This window comes from Elephas maximus, chromosome 11 (assembly GCF_024166365.1).
Source record: "Elephas maximus indicus isolate mEleMax1 chromosome 11, mEleMax1 primary haplotype, whole genome shotgun sequence".
NCBI lineage: Eukaryota > Metazoa > Chordata > Mammalia > Proboscidea > Elephantidae > Elephas > Elephas maximus.
In genome coordinates, this window is record NC_064829.1 from 26,629,541 (window position 1) to 26,651,576 (window position 22,036).

Sequence of the window (22,036 nt, forward strand, 5' to 3'; positions counted from 1 at the left end):
AGAGCTGGAGAAAAATGTAGAAGAAAATTATAATTCAAAAAGAAAGATCAGACTTGCTGGCCTGACAAGAGACTGGGGAAACCCTGAGAGTATGGCCCCTGGACACCCTTTCAGCTCAGTAATGAGGTCACTCCTGAGGTTCATCCTTCAGCCAAAGATTGAACAGGCCCATGGAACAAAACAAGACTAAAGGGGCACACCAGCCCTGGGGCAGGGACTGGAAGGCAGGAGGGAACAGGAAAGCTGGCAACAGGGAACCCAGGGTTGAGAAGGGAGAATGTGGATGTGTCGTGGGGTTGTTTACCAATGTCATAGAACAATGTGTGTACTAACTGTTTGATAAGAAACTAGTTTGTTCTGTAAAACTTCATCTCAAGTACAATGAAAAAAAGCAAAAATGATTATTGCAGAATAATGGTTCCTACAAAATTCAGTAAGTTTCTGTCAACTTTGTAAGCACATATGTAACAGGTACAAATAAGTATCAGACATATTGCGTTATGGGCTGGGGTTCCAGAATAAACTCCCAGTTCTGATATCTATTTTTTTTTTTTTTTTTGAAAACCACCTTTTTAAGCTTAAAAGGAGAAGAAAAAAAAAAAAGGCACCAACAAATAGCTGTGGAGAACTACTTTTATACTGTATACTTAATTATCCTTCTAACAAACAGTACTTCTTTAGGGGAAAGTACATAATTTTTATAGGCATGCAAACGAAGGAACAGTGATAGTTTGCTCTAGTTTAAGTGTACAATTTTGAAAATAATAGGATTCATTTCTCCTTTAGGAACTGGACTGTCATATCTTCTCTGACTTCAAATACTGAAATTTACATGCAAAATCAACAAAAAGATAAAAAGAAAAACCAGTCTAATATAAAAGCTCAAATTAAAGAAAAATCTTAAATTTGGTTCATAATACCATGTCAAATTTAATGATATTTAACCCAATTCTTAACAAGCAATGGAATGCATCAAAACTAAAACATGGGGTTAGGTTTTGCATAACTTTACAGAGGCAAAATCCAGAACCCATAAGAAAAACCACAAGTCATCATCTGGCATCCATCCAAAAATCTGGAGCTACCAGGTAATTATGCTGTGGAAAAACATGGACAAGGCAGTGTACAAGACATTGTAGGTCACTTTGCAGAAGTCATTACTACTTACTTTGGAAATGTAATTCAGGTTAATCTACACTCAGCGAAATGTAACCCTGAATTTTTTTTTTTAATATTAAAAACATAGAGGGGTGGGGCCAAGATAGCAGAATGGAACAAGTGAAACAAGTATATTTATGACAAGCTAGGAGCCCTGAACGTCAAAGGGAAAGTTAGAAAACAAACTGAGCGGCAGCTGGAGGAAGAAACGGTTAAGAAGCAGGGAAAAGTTACCGAACCTGAATCGCCGGGAGCCCTCAAGCACCATTACTGGGAACAGCTGCGGCAGGCTAATACTAAAGTTTGGCCGCAGTTTTCTCAGGGAGAAGCAGCGAGCCACACAGCCTTCTCACACCTCCAGAACCAGAGAAGAACGGTGCTCTCAGCAAAAGCAAAGTACTTGCATATATTCTGCCACGTCTCCTGCCCCCAAGCTGGCTTCAGCAGCTGTTGATTTCCCGGGGCCTGAGATAGGCCCTGTTGAGTGCCTAGAGCCATCCTCCGGGCATTGGACCCTATTGAACAGGGTCCTCACTTACCCACATCATGGGCCTAAGGACTGGTGGCTCCACTCAGGTCACCTAGCCACCCGCGACAGGGGTACAAGGATAACTGGTACCTCCCACTCCTTAAAAACAAAAATACTGAGTGTCCATGGTCCATCTGCAGAAACCAACCACCTGTACTCTCTAGGGAAAAGGGACACGCTTTCCTCAGAGACACGTGGGGAATGATTCTCAGCCCCTGCCTTGTTCAGAGTGTGACACCCTGCTGCAATCAGATACTGGTACCTACACCAATCATCCCTGCCCCTCTAAGACTGTAGGGCAGAGCCCGTACCCCACACTTAATGATCACCTTCCTGGACACCTGAGCTGAATTCATACTAGAAAATCGAATGGATTCCCAGACTGATACACCTGATAACAGATCTAGCCATCTGGGGACAGGACATCAGAGCTCCAAAAGTGAAAATAATCAAGCTAGCTCACTGAAGCAACCCATCTGGGCATGTCAAAACAAAACAAAGCAAGAAGCTATAATACAGTAAGCAAACATAAATAAACAAATACAATAACTTATAGATGATTCGAAGCCAACAGTTAATATCAAGTCACATAAAGAAACAGACCATGATCGCCTCATCAAGCTCTCAAAACAAAGATTCAAGGGATCTTCCAGGTGAAAGTACCTTCCTGGAATTACCAGAGGCAGAATATAAAATATACAGAACCCTTCAAGACATCAGGAAGGAAATCAGGCAAAATGCAGAACAAGCCAAGGAACACACAGATAAAGCAGCTGAAGAAATTAAAAAGGTTATTCAGAAACATAATGAAAAAATTTAATAAGCTGGAAAATCCATAGAGAGAGAGCAATCAGAAATTCAGAAGATTAACAATAAAATTACAGAATTAGACAACTCGATAGAAAGTCAGAGGAGAAGAAATGAGCAAGTGGAAGGCAGAATTTGTGAACTTGAAGATAAGACACTTGGCACCAAAATATTTGAAAAAAAAAAAATCAGATAAAAGAATTAAAAAAAAAAAAATGAAGAAACCCTAAGAATCATATAGGACTCTATCTAGAGAAATAACCTACGAGTGACTGGAGTACCAGAACAGGGAGGGATAACAGAAAATACAGAGAGAACCGCTGAAAATTTGTTGGCAAAAAACTTCCCTGATATCATGAAAGATGAGAAGATATCTATCCAAGATGCTCAACGAACTCCACATAACGTAAATTTTAAAAGAAAGTCACCAAGACATTATAATCAAACTTGCTAAAACCAACGGGCCAGGGAAAAATGAAAAGTCACCTACAAAAGAGAGTCAATAAGTTCTGACTAGCTGGCAGAAACCATGCAGGCAAGAATGTAATGGGATGACTTATATAAAGCACTGAAGGAAAAAAAGTGCCAGCCGAGAATCATATATCCACCAAAACTGTCTATCAAGTATGAAGGTGAAATCAGGACACTTCCAGATAAACAAAAGTTTAGGGAGTTTGTAAAAACCAAACCAAAATGACAAGAAATACTAAAGGGAGCTCGTTGGTTAGAAAATCAATAATATTAGGTATCAAATCAAGACTAGAACACTGCACAGAGCAATCAGATGTTGACCCAAATAGGAAAATCACAAAAATAAGATTAAAAAAACGCTCACAACAGGGAAACAGTGATGTTATTATGTAAAAGAAGACAATGTTAAAATAATAAGGAGGGACTAAGAAATGTAGTCATAGATCTTATATATGGAGAGGAAGACAGGCCATGCAAAGAAATAAAAGTTAGGTTTAAATTTAGAAAAATAGGGGTAAATATTAAGGTAACCACAAAGGAGACAAACTATCCTACACGTCAAAATAAAATACAACAAAAAATAGAGACTTAGCAGGAGCAAAATCAACAACAACAAATATGAGAAAAAGACAATATATAATCTATTCAACACAAAAAATTAAGCGGGAAAAAGAAATTGTCAATAACACACAAAAAAAGACATCAAAATGACAGCACTAAATTCATATCTACACATAATTACGCTGAATGTAAATGCACTAAATGCACCAATAAAGAGACAGAGAGTGGCAGAAGAGATTAAAAAGTATGATCCGTGTATATGCTGCCTACAGGAGACACACCTTAGAGACACAAAGTAAAACTCAAAGGATGGAAAAGAACATATCGAGCAAACAACAATCAAAAAAGAGCAGAAGTGGCAATATTAATTTCTGACAAAATAGACTTTAAAATTAAATCCATCATAAAGGATAAAGAAGGAAACTATATAATGATTAAAGGGACAATATACCAGGAGAATAAGACCATAGTAAATACTTATGCACCGAATGACAGGGCTGCAAGATACATAAAACAAACTCTGTCAGCACTGAAAAGTTAGATAGACCACTCCACAATAATAGTAGGAGACTTTAACACACCAGTTTCCGTGAAGGGAAGGACATCCAGAAAGAAGCTCCATAAAGACACGGAAGATCTAAATGACACAGTCAACCAACTTGACCTCACAGACGTATACAGAACACTCTACCCAACAGCAGCCAAGTCTAGTTTCTTTTCTAGTGCACATGGAACATTATCTAGAATGACCACATATTAGGTCATAAAGCAAGCCTTAGCAGAATCCAAAACACTGAAATATCACAAAGCATCTTCTCTGACCATAAGGCCATAAAAGTAGAAATCAATAACAGAAAAAGCAGGAAAAAGAAATCAAACACTTGGAAACCGAACAATACCCTGCTCAAAAAAGACTGGACTATAGAAGACATTAAGGATGGAATAAAGAAATTCATAGAATACAATGAGAATGAAAACACTCCCTATCAGAACCTTTGGGACACAGTGAAAGCAGTGCTCAGAGGTCAATTTATAGCAATAAACGCACACATCCAAAAAAAAGAAAGGGCCAAAATCAAAGAATTATTGCTACAACTTGAACAAATAGGAAGAGAGCAACAAAAGTAACCCTCAGGAACCAGAAGAAAACAAATAATAAAAATTAGAGCAGATTAAATGAAATAGAAAACAAAAACAATTGAAAGAATTAACAAGACCAAAAGCTGGTTCTTTGAAAAAATTAACAAAATTGATAAACCATGGGCCAAAAAGAAAAACAGGAGAGAAAGCAAATAACCCGAATAAGAAATGAGATGGGCGATATTACAACAGACCCAACTGAAATTAAAAGAATCAATCAGATTAGTATGACAAAATGTACTCTAACAAATTTGAAAACCTAGAAGAAATGGATGAATTCCTAGAAACACACTACCTACCGAAACTAAACACAGAGGTGGGGCAACTAAATAGACCCATAACAAAACAAGAAATTGAAAAGGTAATCAAAAAACTCCCAACAACAAAAAAAAGCCCTGGCCTGGAAGGCTTTACTGCAGAGTTCTACCAAACTTTCAGAGAAGAGTTAACGACACTACCACTAAAGGTATTACAGAGCATAGAAAAAGACGGAACACTCCCAAATCCATTCTATGAAGCCAGCATATATCTGATACCAAAACCAGGTAAAGACTCCATGAAAAAAGAAAATTACAGACCTATATCCCTCATGAACTTAGATACAAAAATCCTCAACAAAATTCTAGCCAACGGAATTTAACAATGTATCAAAAAAATAATTTACCATGACCAAGTGGGATTCTTACCAGGTATGCAGGGATGGTTCAACCTTAGAAAAACAATGAATGCAATCCATCATGTAAATAAAACAAAGACAAGAACCACACGATTTTATGAATTTATGCAGAAAAGGCATTTGACAAAGTTCAACACCCATTCACGATAAAAACTCTCAGCAAAACAGGAATAGAAGGAAAACTCCTCAACATAGTAAAGGGCATTTACGCAAAGCCAACAGCCAACATCACCCTAAACGGAGAGAGCCTGAAAGCATTCCCCTTGAGATGGGCAACCAGACAAGGATGCCCTTTATCACCATTCTTATTTAACATTGTGCTGGAGGTCCTAGCAAGAGCAATTAGGCTAGAGAAAGAAATAAAGGGCTCCAGATTGGCAAGGAAGAAGTAAAAGTATCTCTATTTGCAGATGACATGATCTTATACACAGAAACCCTAAGAAATCCTCCAGAAAACTACTGAAACTAATAGAAGAGTTCAGCAGAGCATGAGGATACAAGATAAACATACAAAAATCTGTCGGATTCCTCTACACCAACAAAAAGAACATCGAAGAGGAAATTGCCAAATCAATGCCATTTACAGTAGCCCCCAAGAAGATAAAATACTTAGGAATAAATCTTACCAGAGATGTAAAAGGTGTATATGAAGAAAAGCACAAAAATACTTCAGCAAGACAGCAAAAGAGACCTACATAAGTGGAAAAACATACCTTGCTCATGGATAGGAAGACTTAACATTGTAAAAATGTCTATTCTACCAAAAGCCATCTATAGATTTAATGCAATTCCGATCCAAATTCCAAGATTTTTTTTAATGAGACGGAGAAACAAATCACCAGCTTCATGTGGAAGGGAAAGAGGTCCCGGAGAAGTAAAGCATTACTGAAAAAGAAGAACAAAGTGGGAGGCCTCACTCTACCTGATTTTAGAACCTATTATGCCACGACAGTAGTAAAAACAGCCTGGTACTGGTACAACAACAGATACATAGACCAATGGAACAGAAATGAGAATCCAGACATAAATCCATCCGCATATGAGCAGTTGATATTTGATAAAGGCCCAAAGTCAGTTAAATGGGGCAATGACAGCCTTTTTAACAATTGGTGCTGGCATAACTGGATATCCATGTGCAAAAAAAATGAAAACAAGACCCATACCTCAAACCATGCACAAAAATGAATTCAAAATGGATTAAGGACCTAAAAATAAAATCTAAAATGATAAAGATCATGGAAGAAAAAAAAGGGACAATGTTAGGAGCCCTAATACATGGCATAAACACTATACGAAACGTTACTAACAATGCAGAAGGAAAACTAGATAACTGGGAGTTCCTAAAAATCAAACACCTATGCTCATCCAAAGACTTCTCCAACAGAGTAAAAAGATTACCTATAGACTGGGAAAAAGTTTTTAGCTATGACATTTCCAATCAGCACCTGATCTCTAAAATCTACATGATACTGCAAAACTCAACTACAAAAAGACAAATAATCCAATTAAAAAATGGGCAAATGATATGAACAGGCGCTTCACTAAAGAAGACATTCAGGTAGCTAACAGATACATGAGGAAATGCTCACGATCATTAGCCATTAGAGAAATGCAAACCAAAACTACCGTGAGATTCCATCTCACTCCAAACAAGGCTGGCATTAATTCAAAAAGTACAAAAGTATAAATATTGGGGAGGTTGTGGAGAGACTGGAACACTTATATACTGCTGGTGGGAATGTAAAATGGTACAATCACTTTGGAAATCGATTTGGCACTTCCATAAAAAGCTAAAAATAGAACTACCATACGATCCTGCAATCCCACTCCTTGGAATATATCCTAGAGAAATACGAGCCTTTACACGAACAGATATACACATACCCATGTTCACTGCAGCACTGTTTACAATAGCAAAAAGATGGAAGCAACCAAGGTGCCCAGCAATAGATGAATGGATAAATAAATTATGGTATATTCACCCAATGGAATACGACACATCGATAAAGAACAGTGAGGAATCTGTGAAACATTTCATAACACGGAGGAATCTGGAAGGCATTATGCTGAGTGAAATTAGTCAGCTGCAAAAGGACAAATATTGTATAAGACCACTATTGTTTTAAACGGAGAAGAAAATTTTCTCTGATGGTTACGAGAGGGGGGAGGTAGGTAGGAGGGAGAAGGCTATTCACTACTCGGATAGTAAATAAGAACTACTTTAGGTGAAGGGAAAAGACAACACAGAATACAGGCGAGGTCAGTACAACTGGACTAAACCAAAAGCAAAGAAGTTTCCTGAATGCTTCAAAGGCCAGCGTAGGAGGGGCGGGGGTTTGGGGACCATGGTTTAAGGGGACATCTAAGTCAACTGGCATAATAAAATCTATTAAGAAAGCATTCTGTATCCCACTTTGGAGAGAGGAGTCTGGGGTCTTAAATGCTAGCAAGTGGCCATCTAAGATACAGAGAACCCTTGAGGGAGCAGGAGAGCAGTGGGATGCAGACCCCAAATTCTCATAAGAAGACCAGACTTAATGGTCTGACTGAGACTAAGAGGGCCCTGGTGGTCAATGGCCCCCAGACCTTCTCTTAGCCCGAGACATGAACCATTCCCAAGCCAACTTTTCAGATAGGGATTGTACTGGACAATGGGATAGAAAAAGATGCTGGTGAAGAATGTGCTTCTTGGATGAAGTGGACACTTGAGACTATGTTGGCATCTCATATCTGGAGGGTAGATGAGAGGTCAGAAGGGGTCAGGAGCTGGCCCAATGGACACAAAAAGAGAGAGTGGAGAGAAGGAGCAGGCTGTCTCATTAGGGTGATAGCAATTAGGAGTACATAGTAAGGTATATATAAATTTTTGTATGAGAAACTGACTTGATTTGTAAACTTTCACTTAAAGCACAATAAAAATTAAAAAAAAAATTAAAAACATGGTCCAGTGATGGCCTAATAAGCCAAGAAACAAACAAGCAAAATATACTTAGAAAGCCTCCATCTTTATTAGGAGATGAGTAGAGAGTATGGCATCAGTCAGCAAAGCTCTAAATCATGTGAAACTTTCAGAGTTCTAATGGTTTCAGTTTTTTTATGGAAGAAACCATTACTTTTACCGTAGTTCTCACTTGGTTTCTAGTGGGATGTTCACTAATGCAACCCAAATTACATGCATTTAATTGCACTGAAGAAGGTTTGTATGAAATGTGGTTGCCAGCTTCATCCTAGGGATCAGCTAGATAAATGTTAATTTGAAATGACAGAGCACAAGCTTGGCAACCAGAAGAAACAAAAAGAAAATTCAGAGGCTTCAATAATGCCTCAAAAAGCAATAGCTGTAAATGTTCATCATTAGTAGTAGTAAAAATTACTTGGCCTGCAGCAAGTTAGAATGATTTCTATGGCGTAAAAGAAAAACAGATGCATGAAGTACACAGAGCTGAAACAGGAAAAAACTCTTAAACATTAGTTGTATCTACAACTCAAAGGCCACGGTAACATGTACGCATGAACCACACATGGTAATAGTGACTCTAAAACATGCAAGCTTGCTTCTAGGCAAACAACCCTTAACAAAGTCTCAAAGCTCTAGTCTGATGGCAACTTTGGAAATGCTTGTACAAAAATGATCATTTTTTCACAATTTAGACCATCAACTTGGATTCAGAAATGAAGAAACGAGAATACAAAAGGAGAAAAATTATTCACAGTCATTTGAAAAAGAATCATAATTCTCATAATAAAATCTAAATACCTTGTTTTAAGTCAAATTCTGAAAGTCTACAAAAGCTAAAAATGACTTTGACTTACCGAGAAATACTGCTCAGCTTCAAGCTGATCTTGTAGCTCCCGCATCTGTCCTTCGTTTCCTCTATATTGTCTTCGGATAAAAGAGAAAATTGTGAACAAAGGCACTTATCCATAGCAGGCTTTATATTAGTCTTAGTTCAAAACACACACTTCATACGCACTATTACTTTACTAATTAATTGATTAAGCCACACTGTCTGGTTTCATTTTGCTCCTTATAAAAGAATTCTATGTAAAGTATGTTGTTGTGTGCCATCAAGTTGATTCGACTCATATTGACCCTATGGGAGACAGCAGAAGTGCCCCATACGGTTTTCTAGGCTGTAATCTTTACAGGAGCGGATCACCAGGTCTTTTCTCCCGTGGAGCCACTGGGTGAATTCAAACCGCCAGCCTTTCAATTAGTAGCCAAGTGCTTAACCATTGTGTCACCAGGGCTCCTTATACAAAGTATAGGGAATCCTTTTCTACTGAAGGTCATATTCAGGAGAATATTAACTCTGGATCAATCCAAATAGCAAAAATAAAATTGACAATTTTTTCTTTTGTAAATTTTTGTAGGGAAAAGTAGTATTAGGGGTACATTTAAAATGTTTTATATTGTAAGTACATACATAAAACATCTAAAAAACTCATGGCTGGTGGGTTCAAACAGCCAAGCTTTCAGATCACAGCCAAGCACTGTGCCACTAGGGCTCCACAATTAAAAATAGAGGACATGAAATATTTCGTAAATAATAATTCAGCATTATATATTATGGTCAACTAAGTGTGAAAGGAGGGGTGGAGATGAAAAATCAGGAATGGAAGAAGAGAAGAAAAGAACAATAAACGGACAAAGGAGAAGAAAAACAGACAACTATATGTATACAAAACACAACTCAAACAGAGAGAAACAGACTTTAAAAGACAGAAGCACAACGCAACTCAAAGACAGATTTTCAAGGACCAATAATTTCATATGTGGTTGTTGGGCTTTTGTATTAGATAATAATAACTTTGTATTTTTACCACCTAACAAGTCATGAGGCGCACTGGTGGCACAGCAGTTAAGAGCTCGGCTGCTAACCAAAAGGTCGGGAGTTAAATCCACCAGCAGCCACTCCTTGGAAACCCTACAGGGCGGTTCTATGGGGTTGCTATGAACTGGAATCTACTCAACGGCAACGGGTTTGATTTGAGTTTTGGGTAACGAGGCATGTTGTTTATGGAAAGTATATTATAAATACTTGGTAAATGCTGAAAGTTATCTTGGGAGAAGAAAGATAAAAAAAAACACATTACTAGGTGAAAAGGGTGGTTTTAAAAGGGGAAAAAGAATTTCACCACTATAAATCCAACAAAATCAAAGCTGACAATTTTATACAATTACTGTGTTATAAATGAAGCTGACAACAGAAGATACTATTACATAAATTGGTGAAAATAAAAACATGACTCATCGTAAGACAGGCTCATCTTTGATACAAAATTTTTGAAACATGTCCGTATAAATTCTGAAAGCAAAACACTAACACCTTGTTTTATTTCCATTTCAAATAAGCAGGCACATCAGAGCCCGGAGAAGAAGAAAAAAAGCATTCTGAGATGAACCAAAGAAACAAAACAAAAAAACCCCACGGTGCTACTAATTCTAGCCTTTAAAATAAGAAATCTTGAACCTTTCCTGTAAGTTACTGAATCAATAATAAAAAGTTTAGCCATGATTTTTGCAATACGAATGTCTGAAGAAATGTAACTTTTGTGGATATGAAAATCATATGAGAAAATTGTGTGTTTTTTTTTTTCACCATAAACATACTTAGTGTAAAGTCAGTAGCCTTGATTAATCTTTTTCTGTTCCCCTTAAATACCTGTATTTTTTATTTGGTGAGCCTGTCCTTCCAAAGCCTGAACTCCTTTGTAAACCTTTCCAAGAAAATTATTTTATTTCTTAATGCTTTTTTTAAAGTCTTTTTTACAGATTCTAAATATATAATAAGCACACACATAAAACATCAAACATATAAGCAAATGCTGAGAACACACACACACACACACAAATCAAGGATGTTACTTTCAAGACTTACTTTGTAAGCTGAGCTAACTCAAATTCTAATAATCTCTTTGCTTCCAATAATGTATTTATTTCCTGTTTCATCTGCTTCTCTAAACCTTTTAAATTGTCTGCCTCAAAAGCTTGTGTCTTCAATTCATTTTGTAATAGCAGTCGCTTATTTGATTCCTGCTCCAGTTGTAGGGTTAGATTCTTAACCTGTGAATGAGAAAAATAAATGAGATCATAAATCTCTTTGACAATTTATTAGACATTATTTGAAAGAACACTAATCAAATTAAGTACATTATAATTCCTGTAATTTTTATTAGTATAGAGAATATCAGTATTCTAAAGAGTCTCTAAGTGTTTATTCTATGTTTATTATTGTAGAATTTACTGCTAAGTCAAATTAATTCCCAAATTTCAGATATGAGACCTTGAGAAAAAAATCTGGCTTCTTTCTACTCTAACCAGCATGGAAATTTTAGAGACTTTTGGGAGAATTCCAAAGGACTATTTAAAGTTCACCTGTTCATTCGTAAATGTTTATGTGCTCTAGTCGATTATCATCCAAAGTTTATGAAACAAATTGAATGTATACTTAATTCAACTCAACAAACATTTATCAAATATTTACTAGGTGCTGGGACCAACAAGCTAAAAATTCTTAAGAGTGCTTTACAATACCTTTGTGATCTGCTCCTTCTCTACTTCTCTAGTTCTATCACTGGCCATTCTGTATACCCCATCATATTTTCAGATCCTCAAATGTAACAAGCTCTCCCTCACCTTACAGTTCCTACATGTATTCTTCCCTCTGTCTTTCCCTGTTCATTTATTATTCAGCTTCCAAATTAAATGGCACTCCCTTAGGGAGGCCTTCCTTCCACGACTCCCAGATATGATTAGTCGTAACATTTCTACAGCATTCTGTACTCCTCTTTTTAATATTAGTCATGCGTGTAATTACTAGTTCAATATCTGTCTTTCCCTCCGTAACCCCAACTCCTAGAACAGAGCCATGAAAATAATATGTATTCAAAACTTGTATTTTTTAAATGACTGAATATTATCTCCTAAAATTTCAACATACATTCTTTCTGCTTGCTGGCTCTAATAACCCCAAAATCAAACCCAGTGCCGTCCAGTCGATCACGACTATAGGACAGAGTAGAACTGCCCCATAGAGTTTCCAAGGAGTGCCTGGCGGATTCGAACTGCCGACCCTTTGGTTAACAGCCGTAGCACTTAACCACTATGCCACCAGGGTTTCCACTGGCTCTAATAGGTACCTCTAATCTCTCTTCTTTTTAGCCCATTTTTTTTTTATATACCACTATCAGATTAATTTTCCTAAAACAGTGTTTTCAAATGTAGTTTCCATGGTAAGGTTTTGTTTGTTTGTTTTTTAAATTGTGCTTTAGAGGAAGGTTTATAGAGCAAACAAGTTTCTCACTAAACAATTAATAAACATATTGTTTTGTGACATTGGCTGCCAACCCCATGACATGTCAACACTCTCCGCTTTTTGACCTTGGTTTCCCATTACCAGATTTCCTGTCTCCTCCTGCCTTCTCATCTCTGCCCCTGGGCTGGTATGCCTGCTCATTTAGCCTCATTTTGTTTTATGAGTTTGTCTAATCTTTGGCTGAAGGGTGAGCCTCAGGAGTGACTTCATTACTGAGCTAAAAGGGTGTACGGGGGCCATACTCTCAGTTTCTCCAGTCTCTCTCAGACCAGTAAGTCTGGTCTTTTTTGTGCGCGTGTGAGAATTTTGTTCTACATTTTTCTCCAGCTCCCTCCAGGACCCTCTCCTGTGATCCCTGTCAGAGCAGTCAGCAGTAGTAGCCAGGCACCATCTTGTTGTGCTGGACTCAGTGTGAAGGCGGCTGTGGTAGTTATGGTACCCATGGGAAGTTTTAAAGACCATCAATACTTTGGTCCTCAAGTTTCTCCCATGATTACTCAACATGTCTCTTCTACTCTGGTCAGATCAAGTCCCTTACTGCTCTCACTCACTTACCTTCTTGCCCACTCCGTACTCATCTTTTATCTTTACTGATGGTGTTCCCTCTAGGAAGTCAAATTTCTGACTCTCAAACTATTGCTTCCTGAGGTCTTAACCAACCTTTAAAATCTAGGTAACATCTTGTCCCTCTTTGTGAAGGCATTCCTGACAATTCTGGTCTGCTTCCTCTTTTTCCCTTCTTCAATTTATTTATGTAGATTAAGAACTTTTAGTCTTATAAAAAATTTCTAAAATACTTATAGTTACCAGCAAGATATAATGTGATTTTATCTTTTTATTAACTTCTTTATGTATATGCACCCTATGTTTTCTATCAACCTAATCCAATAAAGATTCTGTAGTTTAAAACTTTTTTTGGAAATTTATGAGCCATGCTCCTCTTTGAGGGTACAGGATACCTTATAATATATATTTTTTTTCTTTAAAACAGATACCAGTTTCTTCAGGGAAGGAGCTATGTCACTTCAATACAGTTATACTGGCAATACAAAATGGCATAGATGCTACAGAATGAATGTTCAATAACTATTTGAAGTTGAAAATTCTAAGAGCTAGGGATATAGCAGGGACCACATAGCAGTGAACACAGATCTTTAAGTTATTCATTCGAATTTTACCCATGTTGTTTAAATCACAGCTAATGACTCTTCATTCATTACTTATGGAAGACGAACATTCATAATTCCCTTATAAGATGAAGGAAATCAGTACTGTGTATTTTTCTTACTTCTTCCTCCATTCTTTCTTTATTTTCAGTCAAATGCTCTAGCTTCTGCTGAGATTGCTTTAGATCAACATCGAGCATGGAACATTGTTTCTCAATCTGAACAACCCTATTTTCAGCCTTCTCTCGGGCTTCTCTTTCTTCCTTCAGCTTTTTTTCCATCTCTACAAAAGAAAAATATTACAAACATGTATTTAGAGAGAGAGAATATGTCAACTTTTTACTTTACATGCATTGTGTATTACAAATTGGTGCCAAATATTCCTACCATTTTTATCCTGGGACTTTAAGGGAGTTATAAAATATAACGAGGTAATAAAATACTTTAAACCCAGCCCTTGCCCAATGACATGTGAGATTATTTAGTACCATTCTCAGACCAAAAGGTGAAGAATATAGCTGGAAAGTTGAGTAACTTGGGAGAAAAATGGAGGTAGGTCAGGGGAAAGAAGAAAAACAAGGTTGTAGTTATTCATCTATATGTTGCTTTGTTCCAGAAAAGTTTCAAGAAGCTTAAGGTTATAATGGGAGCTTTAGCTCAAGCGACTCAGGTCAACAAATATCCACAGTAGTAAAACACCTGTTTATATTATTACCAGAAGATGGAGGTCTTCAGTGAGGCTCTGCTTTTGAGATATGGTAGCTAAGGCTCTGAGAGGTTAGTTTTCTATGCTCATGCAACTAGTAAGTTGCACCATCAGAATTCAAAAAGTTTACATAACTCTAAATCTTGTGCTTTTCCCATTCAACACACTTCCTCAAAAATGTTAAATTAAAAAAACTGGGATGAAGAGGAAACAGCAAGAGGTAAGGATAAAGAGTGAAAGTGCATGCCATGCCATGTCTAGGGAAGAAAAGTAAGAATTACTGCTAACTCCATGCTGATCATCTGCAGACATTGGGGTACATGTTTTATATTCATTCACTCACTTAATAATAAAGGTACTAAGTGCTTACTATTGCCACGCACTGTTCTCAGGGCAGAGATTATAGATGAATATGTATATAATACATTGTGATGTTGTCATTGTTCGTTGATGTTGAGCTGATTCCGACTTATTGCAATCCCAAGAGTGCAGGGTAGAACTACACTCCATACGGTTTTCAAGGCTGTGACCACTTGGAAGCAGATTGCCAGGCTTTTCCTCTGAGGCACACCTGGGTGGACTGAAACTGGCAACCTTTCAGTTAGTAGCCAAGTACTTGAACCATTTGTGTCACCCAGGGACTACTCAAGCTTATATACCAATTAACTATTTGACATCTCTGCCCGAGTACCTAAAAAAACTTGTCAAAGTTAACATATATAAAATGTTGTTGTTGTTGTTAGGTGCCGTTGAGTCGGTTCCGACTCATAGTGACCCTACATACAACAGAACAAAACACTGCCCGGTCCTACACCATCCTTATAATCGTTGTTATGCTTGAGCTCATTGTTGCAGCCACTGTGTCAATCCACCTCAATGAGGGTCTTCCTCTTTTCCGCAGACCCTGTACTCTGCCAAGCATGATGTCCTTCTCCAGGGACTCATCCCTCCTGACAATATGTCTGAAGTATGTAAGATGCAGTCTCGCCATCCTTGCTTCTAAGGAGCATTCTGGCCGCACTTCTTCCCAGAGATTTGTTCATTCTTTTGGCAGTCCATGGTATATTCGATATTCTTCGCCAACACCACAATTCAAAGGCGTCAACTCTTCTTCCGTCCTCCTTATTCAGTGTCCAGCTTTCACATGCATATGATGCGAGTGAAAATACCATGGCTTGGGTCAGGTGCACCTTAGTCTTCAGGGTGACATCCTTGCTCTTCAACACTTTGAAGAGGTCCTTTGCAGCAGATCTGCCCAATGCAATGCGTCTTTTGATTTCTTGACTGCTGCTTCCATGGGTGTTGATTGTGGATCCAAGTAAAATGAGATCCTTGACAGCTTCAATCTTTTCTCTGTTTATCATGATGCTGCTCATTGGTTCAGTTGTGAGGATTTTTGTTTTCTTTATGATGAGGGGTAATCCATACTGAAGGCTGTGGTCTTTGATCTTCATTAGTAAGTGCTTCAAGTCCTCTTCACTTTCAGCAAGCAAGGTTGTGTCATCTGCATAACACAGGTCATTAATGAGTCTTCCTCCAATCCTGATGCCCTGTTCTTCTTCGTATAGTCCAGCTTCTCATATTATTTGTTTAGCACACAGATTAAATAGGTATGGTGAAAGAATACAACCCTGATGCACACCTTTCCTGACTTTAAACCAATCAGTATCCCCTTGTTCTATCTGAACAACTGCCTCTTGATCCATGTAAAGGTTCCTCAGGAGCACAATTAAGTGTTCTGGAATTCCCATTCTTTGCAGTGTTATCCATAGTTTGTTATGATCCACACAACCAAATGCCTTTGCATAGTCAATAAAACAAAGGTAAACATCCTTCTGGTATTCTCTGCTTTCAGCCAGGATCCATCTGACATCAGCAATGATGTCCCGGGTTCCATGTCCTCTTCTGCAGCCTGAATTTCTGGCAGTTCCCTGTCGATATACTGCTGCAGCCGTTTTTGAATGATCTTCAGCAAAATTTTGGCTGCATTTGATATTAACGATATTGTTCTATAATTTCCACATTTGGTTGGATCACCTTTCTTGGGAATAGGCAAAAATATGGATCTCTTCCAGTCAGGTGGCCGGGGAGCTGTCTTCCATATTTCTTGGCACAGGTGAGTGAGCACCTCCAGCGCTGCATCTGTTTGTTGAAACATCTCAATTGATATTCCATCAATTCCTGGAGCCTTGTTTTTCGCCAATGCCTTCAGAGCAGCTTGGACTTCTTCCTTCAGTACCATCAGTTCCTGATCGTATGCCACCTCTTGAAATGGTTGAATATCGACTAATTGTTTTTGCCATAATGACTCTGTGTATTCCTTCCATCTTCTTTTCATGTTTCCTGCATCATTTAATATTTTTCCCATGGAAGCCTTCACTATCGCAACTCAAGGTTTGAATTTTTTCTTCAGGTCTTTCAGCTTGAGAAACACCAAGCGTGTTCTTCCCTTTTGGTTTTCCATCTCCAGCTCTTTGGACATGTCATTATAATACTTTACTTTGTCTTCTCGAGAGGCCCTTTGAAATCTTCTGTTCAGTTCTTTTACATTATCAATTCTTCCTTTTGCTGTAGCTGCTCGAAGTTCGAGCGCAAGTTTCAGAGACTCCTCTGACATTCATCTTGGTCTTTTCTTTCCTATCTTTTCAGTGACCTCTTGCTTTCTTCATGGATGATGTCCTTGATGTCATTCCACAACTCGTCTGGTCTTCGGTCACTAGTGTTCAGTGTGTCAAATCTATTCTTCAGATGGTCTCTAAATTCAGGTGGAATATACTCAAGGTCATATTTTGGCTCTCGTAGACTTGCTCTGATTTTCTTCAGTTTCAGCTTGAACTTGCATATGAGCAATTGATGGTCTGTTCCACAGTCGGGCCCTGGCCTTGTTCTGACTGATGATATTGTGCTTTCCCATCATCTCTTTCCACAGATGTAGTCAATTTGATTTCCGTGTGTTCCATCTCGCGAGGTCCATGTGTAGAGTCGCCATTTATGTTGATGAAAGAAGGTATTTTCAATGAAGTCGTTGGTCTTGCAAAATTCTATCATTTGATCTCCAGCATTGTTTCTATCACCAAGGCCATATTTTCCAACTACTGATCCTTCTTCTTTGTTTCCTACTTTTGCATTCCAATCACCTGTAATTATCAATGCATCTTGATTGCATGTTCGATGAATTTCAGACTGCAGCAGCTGATAAAAATCTTCTATTTCTTCATCTTTGGCCCTAGTGGTTGGTACATAAATTTGCATAATAGTCGTATTAACTGGTCTTCGTTGTAGGCGGTATGGATATTATCCTATCACTGACAGCACTGTACTTCAGGATAGATCTTGAAACGTTCTTTTTGACGATGAATGCAACACCATTCCTCTTCAACTTGTCATTCTCAGCATAGTAGACTATATGATTGTCTGACTCAAAATGGCCAATACCAGTCCATTTCAGCTCACTAATGCCTAGGATACCGATGTTTATGCGTTCCATTTCATTTTTGATGATTTCCAATTTTCCTAGATTCATACTTTGTACATTCCAGGTTCTAATTATTAATGGATGTTTGCAGCTGTTTCTTCTCATTTTGAGTCGTGCCACATCGGCAAATGAAGGTCCCGGTAGCTTTACTCCATCCACGTCATTAAGGTTGACTCTACTTTGAGAAGGCAGCTCCTCCCTAGTCATCTTTTGAGTGCCTTCCAACCTGGGGGGTTCATCTTCCAGCACTATATCAGACAATGTTCCACTGCTATTCATAAGGTTTTCACTGGCTAATGCTTTTCAGAAGTAGACTGCCGGGTCCTTCTTCCTAGTCTGTCTTAGTCTGAAAGCTCAGCTGAAACCTGTCCTCCATGGGTGACCCTGCTGGTATCTGAATACTGGTGGCATAGCTTCCAGCATCACAGCAACACACAAGCCCCCACAGTATGACAAACTGACAGACACGTGGAGGATATATTAAATAGAAAGACTTTATTCATCCCCCTCCCATCCCAAAACCATTCCTACCCCAATTATCTCAATCTCAGCATATTACTATTTATCCAGCTGTTCAAACTAAAAGCCTAAATCTTTATTAATTTCTTCTTTTTCTCTCTTTCCATGCAATTCATTACCAATTCTGTTCATCTACGTCTCCACTTCTTTCCATCTCCACTACGACTGTGTATTTCTTGCCTACAGTCTTGTAACTGATCTCCCCCTTTTCACTGTTATTTCTCTCCAAAGTATTCTCCACACAGCAGCCAGAGCTGTCTTTTAAAAATATAAATTACACATTCCAGTCCAGCTTAAAATGCCCCAATGGCTTCTCACTATTTTTAGAATATGGGTGTTGAATTTACTGTCTCTTTTGCCTGAAATGTACTTCCTCCAGCTGTTTTAATAGCTTGTTCACCATGACCTTCAGTGCTTACCTCAAAAACCTGGAGAGGTCTTCCCAGAGAACCCCATGTTAGACAGTACCACCTAGAAACTATCCTTCACATTAATAATTACCATTGTTAACTATTTTATCTATTTATTTGCTTTTTCCCTGTATTTGCTACAGAATGTAATCTCTAAGAAGGGTTTTTGTCAATTTTAGGCTTGGCTATATTTCCGGGTGTGTCTGGTATGTAGTTAAACCCAAAAACCCAGTGCCGCTGAGTTGATTCCGACTCATAGCGACCCTACAGGACAGAGTAGAACTGCCCCATAGTTCCCAAGGAGTGCCTGGTGGATTAGAACTGCCGATCCTTTGGTTAGCAGCTGCAGCACTTAACTACTACGCCACCAGGGTTTCCGGTATGTAGTTCGGCAGTCAATAATGACCATATGTGAAAGAAATAAAAGTAGTTCAATATAGCTGAAGCAAACAATATTATGAAAAACACAATAGTGCAGAGCAGTAAGTCTGGAAAAATAGGTAGGTACCAACTCAAAAGTTTTACATATCATGAAGAGTTTGAAATGTACCTTGTAAACAATGAAAAGCCACTTAAGGAATTTTAAGAAGGACTAGAATGTGAGTATCAGATACATCATTGTGACCGAAGTAAGGAGGATAGATTGATGAGTAGAATAACTCTAGGCAGAGTAAAAATTAAGAGTCTATTGCAACAGATCAAGCAAAGTAATGATGCTATCATGTACTAAATGGGGACAGGAAAGGAGGATTACATTGTATATATAATTTGGAAGTCGAACTCCTGACTAATTCCCAGATTTCTGGCTTGCTTGAGCTCCTGAGTGTTAAGTAATACCACCACCAGTAGCTACCAATTATTGAAAGCTTTCTATGTACAGTCACTTTGCATGTATTTTCTCAGGTTTTTTTTTTTTTTTTTTTTTAACTCTAGAGAGGTTAAAAGGCAAAGTAGATGTGCCTGATCCCAAAGCCTGGGCTCATAAAGACTACATGGTCATTAACCAGGATAGTGAGGATGGGGTTGATGGATAAGATTATTAGTTCCCTTTGAACAAATGGAATTTAAATTGCCAACGACATATCCAGATTATAGAGAGGTTAAGAAATGAATAGAAGGTGAAGGGCAGGAAAACTGCTTTTATAAGTTTGGCTCTAAAGGGATGGAATAAAACAGTAGAAATCAGTGAGCATCACATGCTCCTGCAAAGGTTTACCTACTTGTTTTTAAGATGGGAGAAATTTGTTCATGTTTACAACAAGGAAGAAGCCAGTGGAGGAGAAAGGCTGAGGAAAAAGAAGAGAGAAAGAGCTGATGAGTCAGGATGAGGTAAGAGGAGACTAGATCTAGAGCGCAGCTAGAACATATTAGCCAGGACAGGAAGAGGACCAGCCTTCTTTAAGAGGGAAGACAACAAAGATGGGTAAAGAGGTAGGCTAGGTTGATAAGTAGGAGAGCTAGATTTAGAGGTCCAGAATGAAACAAGAAAATAAAAGAATGGGCTGAAAACTAGGAGAAAAGAGAGGTTCCACTAACCTTTATAGGGAACAAAGGGAGTAAAGGAGTAACAGAACTAAACAGAGAAACTGCGATTAAAAAAAGGAAGGAATCCTTTCTAGATCATAGTTTATAATTTCTAAGAGTTATAATGCTACAAAATTAAGTTTTGACAAAAAAATATTTTGTAGGCATTATTTAAAACTAACTACACTGACACTTACCACACATTGCAACAGACTTTGCCTCTTCAATAGATTGATGTTTGTCAGTTAAACGAGCTTTGGTTACTTTATGTTCATTTACTTCTTGTTCTAACCGTTGTTGTAATGATTTAAGCTTGTAGTTTAAATCTATCTCTAAGTTATTCTTTTCCTGTAAAATGGGAATGAAAGTCATGTAATATACTGTGCAAAAGATACATTTATTAAATCTTACATTATTTAATATTCCATAAGAATGAATTACACTGGCTTGAAATATGACACCGTATTTAAACATACTTATTCAGTACATGATTTTCATTTTTAATACTCTCCTGTATATTTCACATTATCTTTGTCTTACTTGATGTCTTACTTTTAAAATCAGAATAAACACATGTAAGCAAAATATCATTTTTTCTTTAGTCCCCAATCCTCCCCCCAATTTTGAATCATTAACCATGCCTGATGGCAGGGCATGGCTGGGGTGGTAGTTGGGTTCAGGAGGGTTCATTACTAGGAGCAGAAATAAATTCTTCAGGTTTTATTTTTATTTTTGCTATCACATTTTTTTTATATTATTAAATTATCTCTGTCTATGTTTGTATCTATACCTACATTTACTTTCCTTTGACAAAAGAACAAGAAGCTCTCATGGCAAGTTACCAAGTCCCTGAGATGGCAAGAGAGAACAAGTCAAAATGTATTTCATTTCTGTCTGGGTGCTTCTGCTCTTCCTTCTTTTATCCTATTTCTACTTTTACACCAGGCTTAGCCAGGAAAAAACTATTCTTTATCACAAAACATCCATGGACTCCAAAACATGTTCAAAGGACAAGATAAGTGGTAAGTTTTCTGATAGTTTATCTGAGGTTCAACTGAATCTCCAACATTTCAGTGAGGAACTGAGACAGTGAGAGCTAGACCTGCATGTTATCTCTTTAATCCGCTTCCCTAACAAGGTAGGCAACAGAGGATAACCAACGGGATTTTTTACTTTTAAAGGAACCCTAAACGCAAAGGCCAATCACTTTATGCTTTTTTCTATTTTGCTAATTAACTCTTACCAACAAAATGAAACAAACATAAACGATCTACTATACACCGATCCTTTGTTTTCCTTCTTCATAGGAAGTTTCATCTTACCCATGTACAAAGAAAATTCTATATGAAAAGATATTTCCAAACCAAAGCAACTTATTGATAATCAGATGACACTGAACATCTAATATCTTCAAGGGTCAAAACAATTAAGTAAAAACAACAATAAAAAACCCAAATAAGAAATACATACACCCATATACACCAACCAAACACAAAAACTTTAGAAATGTAAATATGTAAATTTTAGGATTGAATGCTATTTTATAAAAACCACCTTATAATATTTGGTAACGAG

At 37.7% G+C, this 22,036-nt stretch overlaps 1 protein-coding gene across 3 annotated transcripts in view; it reads right to left on the bottom strand.

The window, feature by feature from the left end:
* Window positions 1-22,036, bottom strand: part of ROCK1 (Rho associated coiled-coil containing protein kinase 1) — a 183,651-nt gene that overhangs the window by 34,008 nt on the left and 127,607 nt on the right. For all 3 annotated transcript variants that reach the window (XM_049901935.1, XM_049901933.1, XM_049901934.1), the window contains exons 18-21: window positions 20,659-20,809; window positions 13,950-14,110; window positions 11,225-11,409; window positions 9,156-9,225 (exon numbers count right to left, since the gene is read on the bottom strand). In XM_049901935.1, the coding sequence (XP_049757892.1) occupies window positions 9,156-9,225; window positions 11,225-11,409; window positions 13,950-14,110; window positions 20,659-20,809 (567 nt within the window). The remainder of the gene's footprint in view (window positions 1-9,155; window positions 9,226-11,224; window positions 11,410-13,949; window positions 14,111-20,658; window positions 20,810-22,036) is intronic.